The sequence below is a fragment of the Chiloscyllium plagiosum genome, chromosome 1 (assembly GCF_004010195.1).
Source record: "Chiloscyllium plagiosum isolate BGI_BamShark_2017 chromosome 1, ASM401019v2, whole genome shotgun sequence".
Classification (NCBI taxonomy): domain Eukaryota; kingdom Metazoa; phylum Chordata; class Chondrichthyes; order Orectolobiformes; family Hemiscylliidae; genus Chiloscyllium; species Chiloscyllium plagiosum.
The window spans coordinates 94,444,638-94,468,058 of record NC_057710.1 but is presented as its reverse complement, the minus strand read 5'-3'; the positions used below and the strand labels follow the sequence as shown (position 1 = coordinate 94,468,058).

The following is a 23,421-nucleotide window of genomic DNA, read 5'->3' as shown; positions in this document are numbered from 1 at the left end:
GAAATTCCAGTATTACAATGCATACTCATCTTAAATGTACATTTTGATTGCATTTAGTCAAACTAGTGGTAAAATGAGTTAGCTTTATTCAGAGTTGTTTTCTCTGAAAGTACAGAATCGCAAACAACTCAGATTTATGAACCATTCCAATCATTAGCTCATTTAAAACCAGACAATTCTGCAAATGCATTCATCGAGCCACTTAATGTTGGAGGTATAGAAGTCCTATATGACTTTTGCACTGGTGCCAATTCTCAAAGAACTATTCATCACTTCATCCTATTTACCTCTAATGACTTATATTTTAACCTTCGCTAGATAATTGTTTTTCTTTCAGTGTTAAAAATCTATTATTAATGCTTTATCCACTATTAATTCCTGTAGGATATTTTATATCCTAACAATCATCTACAAAGAAGCTTTAAATTTAATTTCTTTTTAAATTTCTTCCTCATTAACAAATATTTGACAAGTGGATATAGTTTTGCTCTCCTTAGTTCAGTTTATTGAAATTTTTCATAATTTTGAACACTTCTATCTTAACCATTCCTGGTTTAAGTGGAAGAAAACCTGTTTCTTTAGTCTTTGCTCATTGCTAAAAACTTCTCATATTTGAGATCATTCTGGATGAATTTCTTGCTCACACTCATTGTGATCTTGACATTCTTCTTAAAACGTTTTAAAATGTGTGATCTAACAAATGACTGTATGTTTAATATTAGCTCTGCCTTTAAAATAAATGGATCTATTTATACATCATATCCTGTCTTTTTAAAAGATATATCTAAACCCTTGTAACTCTCTGCTCCTTTAATCTATCATTTAATGTACATCTCGTCTGCATCCTTCCTCTCAAATTGTATCACCTTGCAGTTTTCTTCCATCTATTCCATGCTATTTCTCTTCCCTTTCTTATCAATGTCCTCTTTACTTTCCATACAGTTCATGCTAATCAGTTCATGTTACTCAACAGGTTTTAATATTATGCCATCACACCTAATTCTAGTTTACTTGTGGATATAGGCTTAACAATTAACTCTGGGGAATACCTTTGGTTACTATTTTTTCAAATGCTAAAGTTTCCTGAAACAATTCCTATAGAAAATTTCCCATTTGTGCCTTAACAAATTCCTTTACTAACATGTCCTCTAAATGAATCAACATGGCTCCTATGCTGCCCTGATCAAACATCTTTGAAACTCCAAAAGCACATCATCTGATGGATGCTCGGTGCCAGCACACTGTTATTGGGATGCTCGGTGCCAGCACACTGTTATTGGGATGCTCGGTACCAGCACACTGTTATTGGGATGCTCGGTACCAGCACACGTCATTGGGATGCTCGGTACCAGCACACTGCAGTAGGACGTTCTGTACCAGCACGCTCATTAGGATGTTCTGTCTTAAAAAATGTTTTGGTCTTAAAACATCATGTAATGATTCCCTATTAAATCCGGGTCTTTCTCGATCATCCTTTCTCTTATCTGGTACTATCTCTGTTTATCTAATACTAATGTTATCAAAAGTCTGAATGTTTCATAAATATTTAATGTGATTCATTCTCAGTTGAAGTTGTATATTTGAGGTAAACATCATTATCTTTGAAGACTGAAGTTACATTAACTTAGCTTGCAATAACATGTAAAGCTAGGCTTTTAACCTCGAATTGTGATGGACGTGACTTATATGTAACCATTTTTTACTTTAATTTCTATTGATTACATTGCATACATGTGGGAAACAGTTCTTTTTTACTTATTCAAATATAAAAATAAGTGTTCAGTGGGCAAATAGTGCAAAATAGTTACAAAATAAATCTAAATCTGATTTAAGCCAGATATCATTACATTACATTTGTTTTATACAATAATCAGAAGGCATGAAATTCAATGATAACCTGTGACAAATCTTTTGATCAAAATAATCAGTTAATAAAGCATTAAATACATGTATTCATCAGTTATAATCTAATTGATAAAAGATCATATAAATATTTATACCCTCATGTGAAAATTAACTCATTTGGTTGAAAAAGATTAATTATCAATGCAATATTATCAAAACTGCACAATATTTCATGTAGATGCATAGACAAATTTGCATTTAATTGGCTCAAAATTACTCAATATGGATGTGTACACCTAGTGTTTTGAAAAATTGCTTCTTATCCAAACTCAAGTTTTCTTCAGTAACAGCCCTTCATCCTACCATACAACCAAAAACGTTGGACAAGGTTCTAAATGGGAGGCTAATAAAGAAGGTCAAAGCAAATGGGATCCAGGGTAACTTGGCAAGTTGGATCCAAAATTGGTTCAGTGGTAGCAGAAGGAAGGTGATGGTAGAAGACAGTTTGTGTGACCTGTAGGCTGGTGCCAGTGACATTCCACAGGGATCAGGGCTGGGTCCCTTACTGTATTTGATATATATGAATGATAGAAAATAAAACATGAGGGGGGTGGGGGAGGAGGAAATAAGTAAGTTTGCAGATGACACAAAGATTAGCTGAGTGGTTAATAGTGAGAAAAAAGGTCTCAGTTTACAGGAGGATATGGATGGGCAGTCCAGTGGAAGATAGAATTTAAACTTAAGTATGGGCAGTGTTTGGTAGGCACCATCTGGTTTGGCAGTAAAAGTGGAAAACCTCAAATAAAAACCCCATGTTAAAAATGTGGATGGATTTGAAATGCCATAACAGTGAAAGCTATTGGTGAGGTGCAGGAAAGTGGGATTAGTACAAATTCGATGGGTTGAAGGACCTCTCTTATGCAACATGACTGTGTGGCTCGAACAGTGCAAGAAAATTTGGCAAAAACAGTGGAGGTGTAGCTTATAAGTATATTGGTGAAAAATAAAATTTCATAGGAAAAATAAAACCTAAAAATGTATGAACATATACTTAAAAGGTGTTTAAAAAAACTAATTTCATTTACTGTGCATGCAAAGGTATGCTACAGTTTTATCGATACACAGATACTTATTCTCTGTTTAAAAAGAAAACTTTTACTATGGTACTAAATTAATCCAATTCACCTCCAGAAAAGTATTTTATTTGGAAGTCAGTAAGTGGAATTTTGCACTGCCGATTGGAGGTGACAATGCTGAGAGGTTGGGAAAATTTGGCAAAAATGGAAAAATCAGCTTCTCAACATTGAGAAATGTACTTTTCCAATCTTCCCCTTTACTTTAATTAACTGAATCTCACATACGATGGTACTAATCTTATTTCAATGTGCTTACACCTCATTTCTATACACTCCCTAATTTTTCTCTCCTTCCCTGAGAAACAAAATTGTACTAAGTCAGAACAGATATTTGGCTGCAGCAGCTCACCACTTGCTTTTCCGGGCTTCAGCCAACTCAGTCTTCCCCACCGTTTGCCTGTATGCTCCACAGGGACTCCACTTCCACCCTTCAAGCAGGCATCAACAATCCACATTATTGTCGTTGCTTTCAGGTCAATGCTCACATCACCCCAGTCCTTTATGCTTGCACTTTGGAGTTCAGGGACATTTGACTTGCTTGCTTCTGCAGATTGCTTTGTGCTCAGGAGCATAGATGTATCTCATGCATCTACATACGTCCCTTCTTATAGCTATTTGCTTACTTTCATAGCACTCACTTGGAGGTTGACAGATTCTCCGCAATGCTTTTTACTGCATCAGCTTTTCAGCCTCTGTGGATTGTATTGCTTTTCAGTACAGATGGAGAGTTAGGCAGCTGGTCACCATTCAGAGGACTGAACAGTCAATGGGACAAGCGTATTGTTGTGCGACACTGTGCTATGTCAATGTCATACACGCAGCATGTGCCACCAACCTACATGGCAAACACACTGCATGTGCTTCAACAAACTGGGCACGTGTAAAAGTCAAAGATGACCTGTCATTAGTGGATTGATGCATGAACAAAAGCAGAGAAAGGAATTTGAAGCATGTGAGCAGTTATCAGGATTGAGAACATTCTCAAAATCATAGATATCATAGAATCATGGAATCCCTACAGTGTGGAAACAGGCCTTTCGGCACAAGAAGTCCACACCGACTCTCTGAGGAGTAACCCACCCAGACCCACTTCCCTACCCTGCTACTCTACAATCCCCTACTAATGCACCCTAATCTACATTTCCCTGGGCACTATGGGCAATTTAGCATCGCCAATTCACCTAACCTACATATCTTTGTACTGTGGGAGGAAGCCGGAGCACCCGGAGGAAACCTATGCAGACACAAGGAGAATATGCAAACTGCACACAGACAGTCGCCAGAGATTGGAATCAAACCTGGGTCCCTGACACCGTGAGGCAGCAATGCTAACCACGGAGCCACCATACTACCTGCCTTCACCACATTTACACAGGCCTTTCCCACCAATAATTGAAAGGCCTTAACTATAGCCAAAGTGTTTGCACATGATTGCTTTGTCCATTTCATACCATATTCACTGTGATCGGGGTCAGCAAGGGTAGCTTTGATAACAACACCTTCAAGAGTTTAGTGAGACCAATGGCACTGTCCAGAGCCACACTCTTCCCTGTCTGGATAACACAGTGCCAACCATAGTCTGCAAGACTGTCTACACACTTTGCCTCTTGACAGTAAACACAAGTGGCCTGAGTACCATCGAGAGCTTATGTTTACAATAGCACTCCAGACTTATCCACTGGTTATTCACTGCACTCTCTCTTTGAATGAGACCTTGTCCTTTTTGAGGACCATCACGCTGGGCTCCTGATATCCCCTGATGGAGATAGCCAAGGTCAATTAATGGATAGCTGAGCATCATGTGATACTAAGCAAGGTGTTTGAGATGGTATCTTAGAAAGCAAAGACAGAAGAACTGAGATGGGAGACCATGACTGATAGCAAGGCTGACAGGGCTGACCTTGCATTCATCAGAAGACTATTTCTCTGAAATCTGAACATAAGGTATTGACATAAAATACAGAATGTGGTAGACTCTGAAACTTAGAGTAATCCAGCAGCTGAAGATCTTAAATTGTTGAACCAGCTACATTGCTGCTGGAGGTCAGCTTCAGAAAACAGTTCATAGAGGGGAACTGCTTGAAACCTGGTGTGTGATGTGGGGTCAAGCAACTCACTCAGTGATGCTGTAGAATCTGAGGTGTCGGTGCGTGATGATTTAAGTAAAGTGGAGTCAGACAGCGATGTGTAATCCTGGAGTGACCTGCGTGTTGTGGATCAGAGGATGCATCAGATACAGGGAGGTCTATCCTTGCCCCGGAAACAGTGCAGGTAGCACCTGGCAGGAGGCAGGAACTGAACAAACAAGTGTTGCCAGATGTACGCTTTCTGGTGCCCGGTCTGATCTGGATCGTGGGTGATTGCCACACAGCCTAGATACCTTGGAAGGCATCTGTGTAGATAACAGGCCGAGAAAGTGCCCTTACACAAATGCTGACATCACCCCTAAACCAGATCAGTGGTGCAAAAAGAGAATGCTGCCATTAATGTGTGGACTTAAACAAATATTCCAACCATCACGGCACAACTGAACCCGCTAATCACTCAACTGCTTTGCGTATGGTCATTGTGTGTATGTGTGGTTTCTAGGACAGCAAATTTCAAGCAGGGAGCAGTATAACAGGACCTCAAGTAACAGGTGTCGATGGTGACACAGGGCACTGAATAAGACAGCTGAGCAGCTCATCATAACCTCCATCAGAAGGTGGCAATATTGAGGCATGGCAGCTGCAGCAGTCAAATGGACTCTCGCTGGTGGTGGTGGTGCGGGGTGGAGGGGGGTGGGGGGCAAGTATCTTTGGTGGAAGAAAGGCTGATGGGAAGGGGGAAGAGATGGATGCAAGATTCCTCAGCGCAGTGTAACACACATGCTTTGTTCTATTTATATATACTAAATAGTTCCATTGTCGTTTGTAATAACCTGATGCTAGTGGAATAACATATCTGTGCTTCATGATCTCTGGGATGTCCAGGTGTTCAAATCTCACATTACATTTCTGGTGTAGTTAGCAGGATTTCACAGTATAAGCATGGCGTCATGGCTGATGACATCAAAAGGCACCTGGTTGAGATGAAATAGATAGGGGAGGAGTTGAAATATTAGGAGTACTTCCCAGTATTTGCTGATGGGCTTTTGTCACAAACACTACCTGCTCACTTGTATTGAGGGTCCATAATTAAATGGTGTGTCCTTCGTTAAGTCTGATTGGGAATTAGAATATCCAAGAATACCACTTCTATCCTCATTTGCACCATGGGAATGCCACTGGAAGCTTCTGCCTGGGTTGGTCTGTAGGTCTTATTTGTCTGCCTCATCCATGAGTCTTGGTGAGGCGTGTGTACAGCAGTAGATTTAGTTGAGGTGGCCCTGAGTGTGAGATAGCCCAGAAAAATTATTTACGCTTATCCTTGTGGTGCACATGGGATAATTTACCTTCTTCTTGCACTGCTGTTTTTTTTTTCCAACACAGGTCACTGTACTGATGTAGGGTGCTATCTCCGTCTAGGCTGGGTGTATCTGATGCTGTGGTTCCTCGGCCATTCAGTTGGAAAAGGCAGTGCCTTTCTTTCAACCGCCCCATCCACATCCTGGCCCTTGTCAGCAAAATGAGGAGTTAACTTACTTTTCTGGACCATTTCTCTGGAGTGTAGAAGGACAACATAAAGGGCAGCTAATAACTTGCAGTACCTGAAGCGCTGTGGAGCTGGGGTTTAAATATGGCATCAATGGTGTGAACTTGAAAAAATCCTGGCTGAGGCAAGCACTTCTGCAATTCCTGCTGCACAATTCTATGAACTGGGTGCTGCAGAGGCTGGTTGTACAATTAGTGAACTGAAGAATGGAAGATTTCTTAAAGGACCATGGACACAATTTGCCTAGACTCTCATGAAGAAAAATATTCAGCCAAAAATATGGGAAAACTCAGCATAATTAACTTTATTTTCTATGTTGAAGCCTGCCATCTTCTGGTGACCTGGCCAATCACTCTAAGTGTAATTTTAATAGTAATCAATTGAAGTATAAAAACACGGAATTGACCTTTTTTTAAAGCAGAGGATGAAATCATTCCAAAATCCTCAAAACAGATACGAAGTATCGTCCTAAATACTTGGATTATTTTTACATTCCATAAAACAAAATCTTAATCAACACTGATTACATGTTCTATTTTTAAGTTGCTAGCTACAGTCAAACTAGATATATCTGCAATATAATGTGGAGGGGAAATACCCATTCATGAAATCCAGTTCCAATAATTTTATGAAGAAAACTATATCGTCATTTGAATGACAAGCTTCATCTTTTTATATTGTGTGTCCATTAGAACACAATAGAGTACAACTATTATATCCAAATCAATGTAAGGACCATAAACGACGTGCAAATTATTAGATCTGTACCTTAATATGAACAATCGATCAAGGAGCTGGATGGCTGACCTGTTTGTAACCTCAAATTCACATTTCCACCTACCTCTGATGACTAGAGGTCATCTAGTTTCCTAGAAATCTCTGCACCTCTGCTTTATAAATATTCAGTCTTAGCTTCTATTTCAAGAAGGGTTCCAAAGGACTCACCATCCTCTGAAAAAAAAAACTAACCTCATCTCTGTTTTAAACTTCTATTTTGTGATTCCTCGGTCTAGATTCTTCCTGAAGAGAAAACAATCTTTCCAGACCTACCCTATCAAGACTCATTAAATCTTACATCTTTCCACCAAGTCACTTCTTTCTCTTTTGAACTCCAGTGAATAAAAGTATCAACTTTTCCTCGAAGGACAATTCACCCATTCCAAGTATTAGTCTGGTTAACCTTTACTGAACTATTTCCAATGTATTTAGGTCCTTCCTAAAGAAGCCAACCAATACTATATGCCCAATAGTTATATTGGCATGGTCTCACGAGTGGTCTTTATAGCTGAAAGATAAACATCCTACTTTTGTTTTTCACTCTCCTCACAATAAGTTATAACATCCACTAGCTTTCCATTTACTTGCTGTAACTGCATACTGGACTTTGCAATTCAGACATGACAAAACTCAGATTCCTTTGTATCTCAAGAATTTTGCAATCCCTTACTTAGATAATCTCTCAGATAATTTTTATTTATTCTTCCTGCCAAAATGGACTTCATTTGCCGGATTTTTGCCTACACATGCAACTTTTTATAGTCTCCTTCTGTCCTGTTCAAGACTTACATTTCTACATATCTTATTGTTACTAGCAAATTTGGAAGCCATAGCTTTCCATGTAGGGATATAAAGTATTTATATAAACCGCACACATTGAGGTCCCAGCACTGATCCGTGTGGCACATCACCAGAAAAGACCCAGTTACACTTTCACTCTGCTTCCTGTTAGCCAGCTATTTTTTTTATCCATGCCTACATGCAATCCTATATACCAAGTGCTTCTATTTTCCGTAATTACTCACTGCTCATGAGATTGGTCATTGTAATTTGGATGATGCAATATTTTGTATCAGGAGTCCTCTCCCTGTGATATACAATGTATTCTTCATTAGATAATTGGAGTGCGGTGTATGATGAATACTTTCCAAAACCTCATGTTGATGCTGTTACCTTGATTGACCAAGATGATTAGTTCCATCCCATATACAGTATTATTAACATTTTCAAATATCGAAGCCCAGCATTTTCAACAAAGTTACACACCATTTTAAAGAACAGCCAGTAACAGCCATGGGTGGCACAGTGGCTCAGTGGTTAGCACTGCTGCCTCACAGCACCAGGGTCCCAGGTTCAATTCCAACCTTGGACAACTGTGTGTGTGGAGTTTGCACATTCTCCCAGTGTCCGCGTGGGTTTCTCCTGGGTGCTCCAGTTTCCTCCCCCAATCCAAAGATGTGCAGGTCAGGTGAATTGCCATGCTAAATTGCCTATAGTGTTAGGTACAATAGTCAGAGGGAGGTGGGTCTGGGTGGGATATTCTTCAGAGGGAGGTGGGTCTGGGTGGGTCAGTGTGGACTGGTTGGGCCGAAGGGCCTGCTTCCATACTGTAAGAAATCTAACGTAAATAAAACACCAAAATGTGGAGCATGACTGACCAGGATTTTACTGGCATATTCCCCAAGCCTGATTTTAGGATGACCTACAGTTTGGAGGGGTGAGTGGGCAGTGCCAGTTTGGATCAGCTCTTCACTGTGATCCCAATTACTGGGTCAATTCACTCCATGGATGTGGCAGGGAATTACCATAATTCAAGACCTGCTTGCTGTTACTTGTCAATGCTGTCGTCATTTGGTCAATGGTGGATCAACCACCCATGCTCCCTCCCAGCTGCATTCAGATTGAGACAGATAGTGGAGCTAAGAGGGAGCTGCTGACTGGGGGCATTACAATGCTGACATTATTTTCCATGATTTGATTTTAATCTCCAATGTCCCTAGGGATCCTGCGTTCCTCTTCTGTGGGTGCTGCTGAGGAGTCAGAGCTTTATGTCTGTAGTTCCTAATTGGAAGCCAAGTCCACAGGCAGCCAGTTAGGAGGCTGTGTGTGGTAGAACTGCCGAGTGGATGCTGGGTAGTGTGGGCTTAAAATGTGTTATTCACCCTGATATCAGCAACACTCAATTTGTGCAGAGCAAGGTTCTGCATACAACAGAGAGATAATGACCAGATCATTGGTTTCAGTGAAATTGATTGCGGGGTAAATATTGGCTAGGTCTCTTAGGTAAAAGTGCTCATTCAACAAGATTTAACTTTTTTGCAGGGTTTTTAGAATTAGATTAACAATGGAGGTCAATGTTAGCTTCTGATTGCAAGTGAGGTTACAGTCTGTGTGGATTATGGCAAACCTTCAGACAGCAAAGTTTGAAATTTCACTTTATCCTACACGTCCAAACTCCAGAAACTGTAACTTGCTTTAGTGGAGTAATGACAGCAAACACAACACAAACTTGGCCCTTGCTTCCCACAATGATGAGCAATGCAATTTCAAAGCATGGCTCTTGAGCATCAAAGTGGAAAATGAATGTTGGCTTTTGCAAATAGAACTGTCACATCAGATCAGTGCAGGATCTACACTGACAAATGCGTTAAAGCCCATCACAACCAGAGAAATGAGAAGGTGGTACAAATTACAGTGATTCTCTCAGCATCCAAATTTACAGAGAGGTGCTCAGAATCTGAAAGGTTGCGATAATGCATGACATCTTACAGGCTCATCAGAAACCACTTCAAATTATTTGGTGAGCTGTCATGGTGCTGTGTATTGAATATCGATTCTCACTCTGGTCTCTTACAGTACATTCTGAGGGTCTTAAAATAATTTCCAATATTCTCCACAATATTTCTCAGCAGGATTCTTTGACAAACTAAATGTTCATCCATAGATAGAAATGCACACATTGTTGCGCATTAGGATTGAAACGTAGCTCACAATCTTGGCAGCAGGATTGCTTTGTGCTGACAATTCAGTCACTAGTGTGCAAAAAATGTCAATACAGATGTCTTTGAAGTTCTCCACAACTATCAACTTTATACAATATTTAGTTATCATAATATAGAAAGACCATTTGTAAGTAATTCGTTGAGACGATTAATGTGCAATAGTCCTGATTTTTGAAAACTACAATATACCAGTAATGGGAAAGATTTCAATCTTTTCCATTCCTGCACTCAGTAATATATTGCTAATTCAGGTATATTGCTATTTTTTACCCTCTGAAATCAGAAAGTAAACAAATGTAAATCCTGAAGAATGTTAGACATCAAACTGAAGCTGAACTAGCCTATCCTAAGATAGCCTGCGCCCACACCTCCTCCCTCACCTCCATCCAAAGCCCCAAAGGAGCCTTCCACATCCATCAAAGTTTTACCTGCACATCCACCAACATCATTCATTGTATCAGTTGCTCCCGATGTGGTCTCCTCTACATTTGGGAGATTGGACGCCTCCTAGCAGAGCGCTTTAGGGAACATCTCCGGGACACCCGCACCAATCAACCACACCGCCCTGTGGCCCAACATTTCAACTCCCCTTCCCACTCTGCCGAGGACATGCAGGTCCTGGGCCTCCTCCACCACTGCTCCCTCACCACCCTACGCCTGGAGGAAGAACGTCTCATCTTCTGCCTCAGAACACTTCAACCCCATGGCATCAATGTGGATTTCACCAGTTTCCTAAATTCCTCTTCCCCCACCTAACCCCAGTTCGAACCTTCCAGTTCAGCACCGTCCTTATGACCTGTCCTACCTGCCTACCTTCCTTTCCACCTATTGTCTCCACCTTCCTCTCTGACCTATCACCTCCATCCCCACTCACCTATTGTACTCTATGCTACTTTCTCCCCACCCCCACCTCATTTATCTCTCTACTCTGCAGGCACCCTGCCTCTATTCCTGATGATGGGAATTTGCCCGAAACGTCGATATTCCTGCTCCTCGGATGCTGCCTGACTGGCTGTGCTTTACCAGCACCATTCTAATCCAGACTCTGGTTTCCAGCATCTGCAGTTCTTGTTTTTACCTATCCAAATATAGTAGTCATGCCTGTAGTACAACATCCTGCCCGGTATTAGCTTTTTTGGTGCCAGTTGATCATTCTGAACTTAGTTATGAAAGCTAGCTAGTCAACAGGCCAAACCATGTTATTAATATGAGGGTGTCCACTGCAGTAATGGGATAGTCCCATGATAAACATGGGAGAGTATTCCTGAACAGCTGTTTTATTAGATGCATAGCATCAATCTGAGAAACACCTCAGTGACCTCCTGGGATACAGTTGTAGATTCTTAAAAAAAACAATGAAGTCTGTGTAAGGAAGTTATAAATAATATCCTAACATCTACTTGATTGAACTGTAACCATGTTCTCCCCAGCGCAGTATTCAGTTTATCATTTGTGAAAGATAAAAATTGATACATGGAGGATCTTTTCAGTGATTTGGCCCACAACGATATGGATTGCCAAAAACATTACTTTCTACAGATCAGAATTTAATGCAAGTGCAGGACAAACTACAATTAATACAGGAGCTTTAGTTCATGAGCAGAACTTGAAGGATTTATATTTTTAATGAAAATGTTATAAATAAAGCATGTTCAAAGCTTGAACTTTGTTGTATAACTCGTGCACTGACTTTTTACAGTACTGTCTGTATTGAAACAATTAGTTTTGCACTGAATGAAATCTGATAATGTGTTATTAGTCCCCAACTATAATACTGTAATGCAAATACTCTTTGCTAGTGATTGTCTTATTAGCTAAAAAGAAAAGTTTCCTCATAATTGGGTCAAAACAGGAGGTATCAGAAACACTTACTTTTTCAATCAGTTCATAACTCTCTTCAAGTTTCAGTGACCTGTTCTGCAGTGCAGTAGAAGCACGTTGATATACTTCCAACCAATCTTGGTACATGGTCTCTGAAATCTCAGCAACAGTAAAACACAAGGTTCTCAAACCTGAAATGGTAACATTCAGTGTATTACAATTCAACCAAAACAATTCAAAGCAATGAAATGCAAAGAAAGGCTGTCAACAAACAATTGTTTAGGAGACTGTGGAAATTGAAAGTCTGTTTTAATGTCGAAATTTGGGTATTGATAAAACATTCCTCTCTATGAAGTCTTCAGAAATAGTTACTTTTTTCACCAAGCTTTCCTATTTGTTTTTTATTCTACTGCCTAGTTGCATTTAAATAAATGATTTTAAGCAAAAATCTGTTTGCTATGAAGTTAATTGCATCACATGGCAACAATATCTCTTCTCAGGCTTGGCGACACCATTCAGTTGGACTAATGTTGGCTTTTAGTAATGAGCAGGCACTATAAGAAACATTATGGGCCTTCAGTCCATTAGGTAAAAACAATGACTGCCGATGCTGGAAACCAGATTCTGGATTAGTGGTGCTGGAAGAACACAGCAGTTCAGGCAGCATCCGAGGAGCAGCATGCTAATAGGCAGAACCGGATAAAAAAAATGCAAGCATATAGATGAGACTATAGCATGAATAAACAAGTCTGTTATCTCACATGCCACTAGATAAGCAAAGTTAATTTCTGACCTATCTTCACACTGCAAGATCTTAAGGCAGTTTGATCGTTTCCCATTGAGAGCTGTAATTTGGTGAAATTATGGGCATCTTAGACACAGTAAAAGTAGCATTAGTGTCAGACAAGATAAGACTGACTGATTGATTTCAAATCAGCCTTTTGTTCTTGACCAAATGCAAAACGATAACAATCACAGAATCATAGAATTCCTATAGTGCAGAAAGAGGCCATTCAGCCTGAATCTATATCGACCCTGTGAAGAGCATCCACCCAGACGTAGCCCTCGATCCAATCCCCACAGCCTTGCATTTACCTTGACTAATTCACCTGACTGTACATCCCTGGACAGATGTATGCCCTTACCTAGTAATGTTGCTAGGGCTCCAGGAAAAGCTACCAAGTCAAGGTAAGGTGGACTGATCAACAAAATGAAGACAACTTAGCCCTCAAAGTACATCAACCCCAAGGAGAGGTAAAGAGTAATGAAACAGAGCTTCCTTGGACAAGCAAACTTGCTGAAGGTAGAGCAGTTCACAAGATTTGCAGATTGTACAATATCAATTTGTAGATTGGGTTGGCCCCATCTTTATTTGATATTGCCCAAAGCTCTTCCAATAAAGTAACAAATCAAATAATCAGCAAGAACACCCAGCTCCCTAACTGCATCTTTGTATTGTGAATGCATTAAAAGGTGGATCAGTGATGTAAGACATCCCCACCATCATTGTGAAGAATGCTTAAAACTTCCACAAATCCCTTCCTCACCCCCAAAATAATTTTTCCAAAGATTCAACATATAAGATATGGGCAAACATTTTCAATGCTGTAAGACAAAAACAGGTTTATTTCTACTGGTATTGTTAGTTGCCTAGGAAGCTGTGCCTTATTTATATAGTGACAGATAGCTCAGGACTCCTTAAAGACAACCAACCCATTACTCTGCCATGTGGGAAAGGGGCAGGGGCAAACCTAAGGACCATCAACATGGCCCAGGAGTTTCAGGCAAACAGAACATGGGCTAAAAAGGTCTCATCAACATTTACAAGGTTTAAATTGTTTTGAGTTACCATTACATTTAAAATTTTGCATTATTGATGCTAATGTACAGGTGACAGAGAACAATAATTTGAATATTAGCCATCTTATCAATTATTTAGTCTGTAGATGATTTTATTCATAAATGCACAGGCCAATTACACCTGGCTTAATGTTAATAAACCCTTATTTTGATAATCCAATATTCTTCTGCTTCTAGAAGCAACAACTTGTTTGAAGTAATGCATACTATGTTTTAATGTTTTCTCTGTGCAAAATAATCACTTTAACTCCAATACTTAATTCCTGTAAATTGCATTTCATAATTAGTAATTCACAGTATTAGTTATTATTAAAGCTAAAACACTTCTGCTCGGACATGAAACAGCAACAGCACAGTTATTTAATCCGTTTGCAGTTCTCTTGGAGTCTTACTTTAATGAATCTTTTCAACAGTTGCTTGAAGATCTGAGAGCAAATTAGCTGTGGCTTTTATGCGGTGGAACAAATGGTTACAATTCAGCTGTTAATATACTTGAACCATGCATCACAATTAAGATACCGATTCACATTTTACAGTAGAACTGGGTCACGGTGTTGTGCACGTGGAATGCTTTCCAATACAAATTCTATATTTCTGGTCATAATACTAAATGTTTCAGGTCCTACAATTAGTATTATCATTGAAAACCGAAGGTCTAATTACACACAGTATAATTGTAACTTTCATGTGAATGCAGCTAGAATCCAGAGTTAGGATCTGACCGCTCTGTTCTCTGGTGCATGTCAGATCCTCTGGAGGAGTCAGTCTTACTCCACTTTGTTTCATATCCTATTTAGGCCTTTATACTCCAAAATACTGTTGCATGAACAATAAATGCTATATTACATATGCATTTATTATGAAGGCCAGAAAAACAGAAGAGGGGGCACTGAAATAAAATAGATACCTTCAAAATTAAAAAAAAATTACATTTATCATAGGATTATAGAGTCCCTAGTGTGAAAGCAAGCCATTTAGCCTATTGAGACCACACTGACCCACTGAACAGCATCCCACCTAGACCCTATAACCCTTCATTTCTTCCTAGCCTACACAACTCTGTACACAATAGGCAATTTAGCATGGCCAATCCACCTAAACTACACATCTTTGGACTGTGGGAGCAAACCAGAGAATGCAGAGGAAACCTACACAGACACGGAGGGGTGGGGGGGAAAGATGTGTGAACTCCACACAGACAGTTGTCTGAAGGTGTAATCAAACCTGGGTCCCTGGCACTGCTAACCACTGAGCCACCATGTCATTGTTCAGCATATTGGCGTGGAGTTTCTGCTGGGGGCATAATCAGTCCAATGTATCCAGCTTTGAAAATGGTCTCACTCAGGCTGAGTTAGAGTTGCATCCAAGTTTTCACTTAAATTTAATGGCACAAATTTAAACCATTCAATGGTTTCAGGATTACCATTTCCAACTAATGACTGATGGAAAATTTGGAAAAAAGGGCCTCGAGATTAACAAAATTAAAAGTCTGGACTCAATTTTTTTTGATAAGCTTGCTCATGATATGTACACCACTTATCAGCATTTATCATTCATCTGTAGTCAACCTTGAGATTATGCCTTTTTAAGCTGCTGCTTGTGTAAGTACTCAGCATAAAGCAGTTTTAGGATTCTGACCAAATGTCAGGGAAGGAATGACGATGGTGTATGATTGGAATGAACCTTGCAGGTGGAGGCATTCCAATAGAATTGCTGATCTTGTTCTTCCATGTGATAGAGATGACAGATTTCGAAGGTGGAGCTGTTGCAGATTAAGGAGAAGGCCAGACAAGCATTTCAGCTGAATACTGGTGACATGTCTAATTGTTTTGTTATTTTTTATGAACTTGTTCAGATATGTTATGACATGCCTCCAGGCCAGGTCAGACCTCTTGGCTCAGACGTAGAGATGTTACCACTGCACAAAAAGCCTGTAGGTGTTATGTATCAAGGATAGGTCAATTAACTGAATTTGAAGTGCTTACTTGTGACAAAAGTGTGAAGAACAGAGATGAGTGAGGTTGTAAAGTAAAGCTAGTCATTAGCATGCTAACATCTGGGTGCAATGCAGTGAGCCGTGTTGACTGAGGGGCTACCTAGGATTGTGCACTCAATCTGCTTTGAGTGAATTGACTTTTGAACACGTATGTAAGGTCAGTACTTAAAACTAATGGTTATGGGTGTAATTCCCTTGCTTTTTAAATTCTGCAATCTTTCGTGCTGGTTTATTCTTGCCACTTGGATTATGCTGACACTTGAGTGGAAAACAATTGGCAACTCCACATTATTAATTAAAATTACTTAGAAATACTCAGATTTACACTTAAAAATACAAACCTTCTGTAGCAAACTGCTCTAAATGCTTCAAAGTAATGTCCTTGTATCTTGAGCTCTCAGACAGCCGCTCATAAATAACCGTATCCTGTAAAATAAGATCATGTTTTCAAATACAGCTGTTTTAAAATCACTGAACTTGCACGATAATTACTTCAGATCATATCTTGCATTATATAAAACTCTATGCCCATTATCAGGAATTAGTGTAATTTCCAAGACCAGGCTCACTTTATGAGGTAGAGAATTGAGGCTGATGTTTCAAGCCTGATGATGGAGCCTGTTTGTCTGCTGCAGGAATTGTTCCAACCAAGGGCGTACAGACTCTTGTTGAGTTGTTCTGTTGAAAATCCTCAGCTGTATGTGTCCACATTCAACAAAACATGGTATACTGAAATGAACCCTTGTTACAAAGGTAATTAGAGTCATAAACATACTAGATTATGACAATGTGGGATGGAGGTTCCATGAACCATTAGCCACCAAGGTGGCATGCAGTTACACTGTGCTCCAACCAATGCCACTTAGTGACTAAAATCAATGCCAAGCTCCGACTCTCAAGGCAAGGAAATGAATGTGAATGGAGAAATTTTATGTCTAATCTTAATCTCTTTCACATATGGCTGGACATTGGCACGAGGCCTTATAGCCTTCGCCTGAAACCGCTGACTTATAGCTTAGATCTTGCCTTGAAATGGCCACACATTAGTGGATGCTGCATAGAAAGTTTTCCTCTATTAAGTGCTATTTAAGGTTCTACATTTTCATCATAGTTTTTCACATCAGGGCAATATCAGAGTTATAACTTTGATGCACCATACGTAATTGTCTAAAGGGCAGTTTAAAATCAACAACATTGCTGTGGATCTGGAGTCTCATGTCGACCAGATTAAAGTAAACTTGGGAGATTGCCTTCCTTAAAGCACAAAGTGATCCAAATGGGTGTCTACAACAATGGTCAGTCATTAAAAGATCAACACTAAACCAGCTATTTTATTCCTGATGTTATTGAAATTACCACCATCTACCATGGTGCAATTCAAACCCATATCCCCAGAATATTAGTCTGGTTTCTGGACTATGAGTTCAGTGACATTACCATGATGCCACAACTCCCTAGCATCCTTGTAAAACTGCAGTATATGCTCTCCAGGTTTTTGAAATCTTCCCTGAAGTCTGGTGCCAAGAATTGCACTCGATTCTGTAAAGTGAGGGGTAGCCAATAATATTCAAAGTTGGAGCACAACAACAGGCCTCAAGTTGTCCTGTACCTTGTCATTTTAGTTCTGTACCTCACTGCTACTTCAATGTCTCTGAGCAAGGTCTGCTCCAGCAAAGCTGAATACAAACTCAAGGAAAAAGCACCAAATCTTTTGTTTTGGCTCTGTACAAGCTTCTGAACTGAATGTGGAGTTCAACAACTCTAGTCCATAACCTCTGCCTCCACTTTGTTCTGTGTTGATAAACGTTTTGCAGGCTTGTTCCTTTATTGCCTTAGTATCTTCAGATGGCTGCTATATATCCATTTCTGTCTCTTATGAACACAACCTTTTGTTTCTTTACAGAATCGCAGATTGATTGATACAACACAGGTGGTGGCCATTTGGTCTATCACATCTGTGCTAGCTCTTTAAAGAGGCATCTGACCTACCACTAGTCTCCTGCCTTCTTCCTTGCACATGGAATGACAGGCATGACCATCTCGAATAAGAGTGATCTAACCATCGCCCCTTGATGTTCAATGGTATTGCCATCACTGAATACCTCACTAGCAACATTGATGGCAGTTTACCACTAACCAGAAACTGAACTGGACTAGCCATAGAAATCCTGAGGCTACAAGAGCAGGTCAGAGGCTAGGAATACTACAGAGAGTCACTCACCTCCTGACTCCTCGGAGCCTGTCCACTATATACAAAGCACAAGTCAGGAGTGTGATGGAATACTCCACACTTGCCTGGATGGATGCAATTTCAACAACACTCCAAAAGCTCAACACCATTCAGGACCAAGCAATACAATTACAGGAAAGGAGTAGGCCATTTAGCCTGTTCCACCATTCAATGAGGATCCTCGCTGAAATGTGGCCTAACTCCATACACCTGTCTTGATTCCACATCCCTTAATATCTTTGGCTTTTTAGCACAATATCCATAGGCAGTCATTTCCTCCACCTTCAAAGTTCAGCTGCAGCAGTGAGTACCGTCTACAAGATGCACTGCAGAAATTCATCAAAATTCCTTAAACAGCAGCTTCCACACCCATGGTTACTTCTATTTAGAAGGAAAAGGGCAGTAAATACATGGGAATGCTATCCCCTGCAAATTCCCCTCCAAGCCACTGACCATCATGACTTGGAAACAGATCACCACTCTTTCACTGTTGCTGGGTCAACATCTTGGAATTCCCACCACAAGGGCATTGTGAGTCAATTTACAGCATGTGGACTGCAGCTCACCACCACCTTCTCAAGGGCAACTAGAGACGGGTAATAAGTACTGGCTCAGATAGTGAAGCCTATATTTCATAAGAGAATAAAAGAAAAAGAAATGGCCTCTTCCACATACTCATGTTGCTCATTCCAGAACCTAAATTCTCATCACATGAAAGCATGTTTCTTCCATCCAATGCCCTTTTTGAAAATTTTTTAATTACTTTAAATCTGTGCCCTCTTGTTCTCGATCCATTTGTGAGAGAACACTTCCTCCCTATTTAATCTGTCCAGATTTCTCATGATTTTAGATATTTTAGTCTGATCTCATTTCAGCCTTCTCCTCTCCAGGGAAAACAGATTGGAGAAGTTGGCACTATCTTCATAATTGAAATGTTTCATCCTGGAACCATTTCTCATAAATCTGTCTTGCATGTCCTCCAATAGTCTCAGATCCTTCTGCACATGAAAAACCAGAGCTATAAGGCCATAAGAGATAGCAGCAGAATGATGTCATTTGGCCCATCAATTCTGCTCTGCCATTCAATCATGGTTGATATATTTCTTAATCCGATTCTCCCCAGAATTTTGATCCCCTTACTAATCAAGAACCTATCTCTATCGAAAGTTAATGCATTATTCCAACTGAGGCCAAACAAGTGCCTGAATTAAGTTTAACATAGTACTCTTACTTTTGTTCTCAATGCCCTAATAAAACCTAGAATACTGTGTGCGCTTCACTAACATTTCTCTCAACATGCTCTGCTACATTCAATGACAAGTGTACATATGTACCTAAGTCCGTTTGCTTTTGCACCTCTTTTAGAGTTGTGCTTTTTTTAATCTTGATCTTCCTACCAAAATGTATCACCTCACATTTCTCTACATTAAAGTTATTCTGATGCTCACCACCAACTCCTCCAACTTGTCTTTGTCTTTTTGAAGGTCTGCACTGCTCCCTCACATTTACATGGCTTCCAAGTTTTGAGTCATCTACAAATTTTGAAGTTGTCTAGATCATTAATATGGATCAGGAAAAGCAAGGGTGCCAGCACTGCTTTGAGGGAACTCCACATCAGATTTCTTTTTAGCCAGAAGAACATCCATTAACCAAATTAATGATACTTATCACTCAGCAAATCCTATATCTACACTGCCACTGTCCAGTTATTCCATGACTACACCTATTAGCAGTCTCTTTGGCTTTTGCATTATTAAATAGTTTGTCATTTAATTTCTTCTACTCTCTGCTTATCACAGAGCTTCTTTTTGGTTCTTCCTCTACACTTTCACCAAAAAAGTTTTGTTCTTCAGTTGAGGAAAATTCATTGACCCAAAATTTACCTTTCAGTTTCTCTCCACAGATCTTGCCTGACTTACACTGCAGTTCCAATTTTATTTTTACTTCTATATCTTTACAGTAGATTTATTTTGTCACGAACTACAGTTGAAATACAACTTTTATCTTGATTTAAATGACTATAATTCCACTTCTGATTAATAATCAAGAAAGGAAAGTCATTAACACATAAGAGCCCGGTTGCTGTAGATCTGAAATAAAAACAAAGTTTTGGAGAAACTCAGCAGGTCTGGCAGCATCTACGGAGAAAGAAACAGAGTTCATGTTTCACATCCAGTAACCTTGGTCAGAATTGAAAGCAGCTGAGAAATGGTGGTATTTATACTAATGATGGGGGTAATGGGGGGAAAAGGAGTGAGTTGAATGAATGGTGACAGTGCTCAGAGGGTGGGAGAGAGAGTGAGGGAGGGAGAGTGAGGGAGGGAGAGTGAGGGAGGGAGAAGGGAGGCTGACAAATGGTTTTCTGATAGCAAGCCAAGAGAGAAATAAATGCTGACTTGATGATAACGGGAAGTGTGAATAGTTGAAAATGGATTGGCTGTGATAGGATAACCCATTACAGAACAGGATCTGGGGGCATGGTGGTGGGAAACAAACATTGAGGTGGTGTTAACGCTGTGAAAGTGTTAAACTCATCATTTAGTCCTGATGGCTACAAGGCACCTAGGTGAAAGATGTGATGTTGTTCCAGCTTGTATTGAGTTTTGCTGCAGCATCACAGCAGACCTGAGACAGAAACATGAACCTGGGAACACACAGTGGTGTGCTGAAGTGGCAGACAACGGAAAGATGAGGATCATTTTTGTAGACAGAACAGTGGTGTTCCGCAAAGCGGTCCCCCAGTCTGTGTTTTGTCTCCCAATGTAGAGGAGGCCAATTTCTGAACAGTAAAGAGAAATCAGAGTTAACATTTCGAGTCAAGTGATGATTCCTTAGAACTGAACTCAACCCGAAATGTTAACTTTGATTTCTCTGCACAGTTACTGCCGTACCTGCAGAGCTTTTCTAGCAAACTCTATTTTTGTCTCTGATTTACAGCAGCCACAGTTCTTTCAGTTTTTATTGTGAACTGTGAATACAATAGACTAGCTTCAATGAAGTATAGGTAATTGTTTGCTTCGATCTGAAAGTGAACAAAAATCATTTTATATGTGTGTATATATATATATAAAATATATAAATAAAAAAAACAAGAACAACTTTATGAAAATACTGTTAAATTAGAATGAATTTTAGTGGAAGACTTACTGCTCCTTTACAGTAAAGTCGCAGCTTTCCTGATGGCATACGGACAATCACAGACATCCGCTTTCTATTGCTGTAAGAAACCAGACCAAAGTCACACATGCCCCTTTTGTAGATTTTACAAGATTGTCAGAAATAAGCTTTTACTAGTTCAGTTACAGGTCACCAAAAGTTTGAGTACTTGCACATAATTAACAATTGATATATCAATGGAAGAAGAAATGACAAGTTATAACTTGAGTACAATTTTTTTTGACAATTTCAAGGTATGTTTAACATCCAGCCATATTGCACTGAGTCTTTATTTCACGTTATGGCTATATTCTTGAGAATCACCACTTTATGTGAATCAATTTTAAGTGAACTAGAAATTCCTATTCAATAGTAACCAAACATGGGCAGAATTGTGCATGCCTTGCTGAAATAAATTGCAACATAAAATGCATTATTAAATATACAGTAAAAGAAATACTGTAAGGTCCAGTATAATTAAAAACATTAATCATATAGTCATGCACTTTTGATTGACAACGCTCTATCTAATGCAGACCTTGGTAGGTGCAGGTACCAGCTTTTGACCGTGAAGTCACCAGCTCCAGCCACAAGGTGGAGCCCAAGAACAGAAGAAGCCACCAGCAAAACTAGGAGCCAGGAGATGAATTCCTCGCAGCCAGATTAAGTAGTGGAGGAGTTAGGGCACAGGAGGCAAGATTGCACAGAAGTGGGAGGGGGTGGCCAGGGAGAAAGAGTGCGAAATAACACCAGGGCTAGGATAAAGGCAAGGTCAGATGGAATGGTGAATAGAGAAGCAAGGCACATGGAGTAAGTTTAGGTCAGGTGGAGACCAGATGACCATAAGCTGTATGGAGCAGGAGTGGTGGTTGGAGTATAGGGCTGGGTGGGGAGGATGTGTGTAGCTCAGTTGGCAATGCAGAGTGGATGCCAACAGAACAATAACTCTGATCAATTAAAAAAACCGCAGCAAAACATAGTAAGTGTAATACAACACAATCAGATTCTTCCAAGTTAAGAAAATGATCAACAACTTCTATCACCTATCAACAGTATCTCAGTGCAACAATATTCACCTACGTCAGTGCTTCAATCAGAAAGGCTTTCAAAGCTAGAACCTAGAATCCCTACAGTGTGGAAATAGGCCTTTCGGCCTAACAAGTCCACACTGACCCTCTGAAGAGTGACCCACCTAGACCCATTCCACTGCCCTTTTATCCTATAGTTTTCCCCTGACTAATGTATCCAACCTGCACATCTTTGGATTGTGAGAGGAAACCAGAGCTCCCGGAGGAAACCTAGACAGACACTGGGAACAAACTCCAGACACACAGTCAGCTGAGGCTGGAATTAAACCCGGATCCCTGGCATTGTGAGGCAGCAGTGCTAACTGCTGAGCCACCGTCCCGCACTATCCACGTGATAGATCAATCTATTGGCAAGCATGAAATATTCAATTCTTAAGATTTTAAACAGCTTTTAGATTTGACACCAAATCAAATTAACTTGGAGAAAGTGAGGGCTGCAGATGCTAGAGATCAGAGTCGAGAGTGTGGTGCTGGAAAAGCACAGGTCAGGCAGCATCCGAGGAGCAGGAGAATCGACATTTCGGGCAAAAGCCCTTCATCAGGAATGGGGAAGGGCTTATGCCTGAAATGTCAGTTCTCCTGCACCTTGGATATTTTCTGATCTGCTGTGCTTTTCCAGCACCACACTCTTGAACCAAATCAAATCAGCAACATTCATTCATGCCTTGAAACAGAACTTTGAAGAACAAGTTAATATTGTAAGAAAAGAAATTTTACATGAGAAACAACAACATATGGTGGACTACTTTGTTTCTTTTTAGGGGAACTAACACTAGTATCCAACACTAACAATAGTCCAGAAGAGGAACAACCACTTCATAAATCTTAAACACATAAATCACAGCCAGATCAATTTGATTTCTGATATTGTGGAAGC

General features: G+C 39.9%; 1 protein-coding gene across 4 annotated transcripts in view; it reads right to left on the bottom strand.

Annotated features, from left to right (window-relative positions):
* atp8a1 (ATPase phospholipid transporting 8A1) overlaps positions 1-23,421 on the bottom strand; it is a 354,037-nt gene that overhangs the window by 121,207 nt on the left and 209,409 nt on the right. For all 4 annotated transcript variants that reach the window (XM_043691984.1, XM_043691994.1, XM_043692004.1 and 1 more), the window contains 3 exons: positions 21,448-21,517; positions 16,412-16,496; positions 12,266-12,405 (listed from right to left, as the gene is read on the bottom strand). In XM_043691984.1, the coding sequence (XP_043547919.1) occupies positions 12,266-12,405; positions 16,412-16,496; positions 21,448-21,517 (295 nt within the window). The remainder of the gene's footprint in view (positions 1-12,265; positions 12,406-16,411; positions 16,497-21,447; positions 21,518-23,421) is intronic.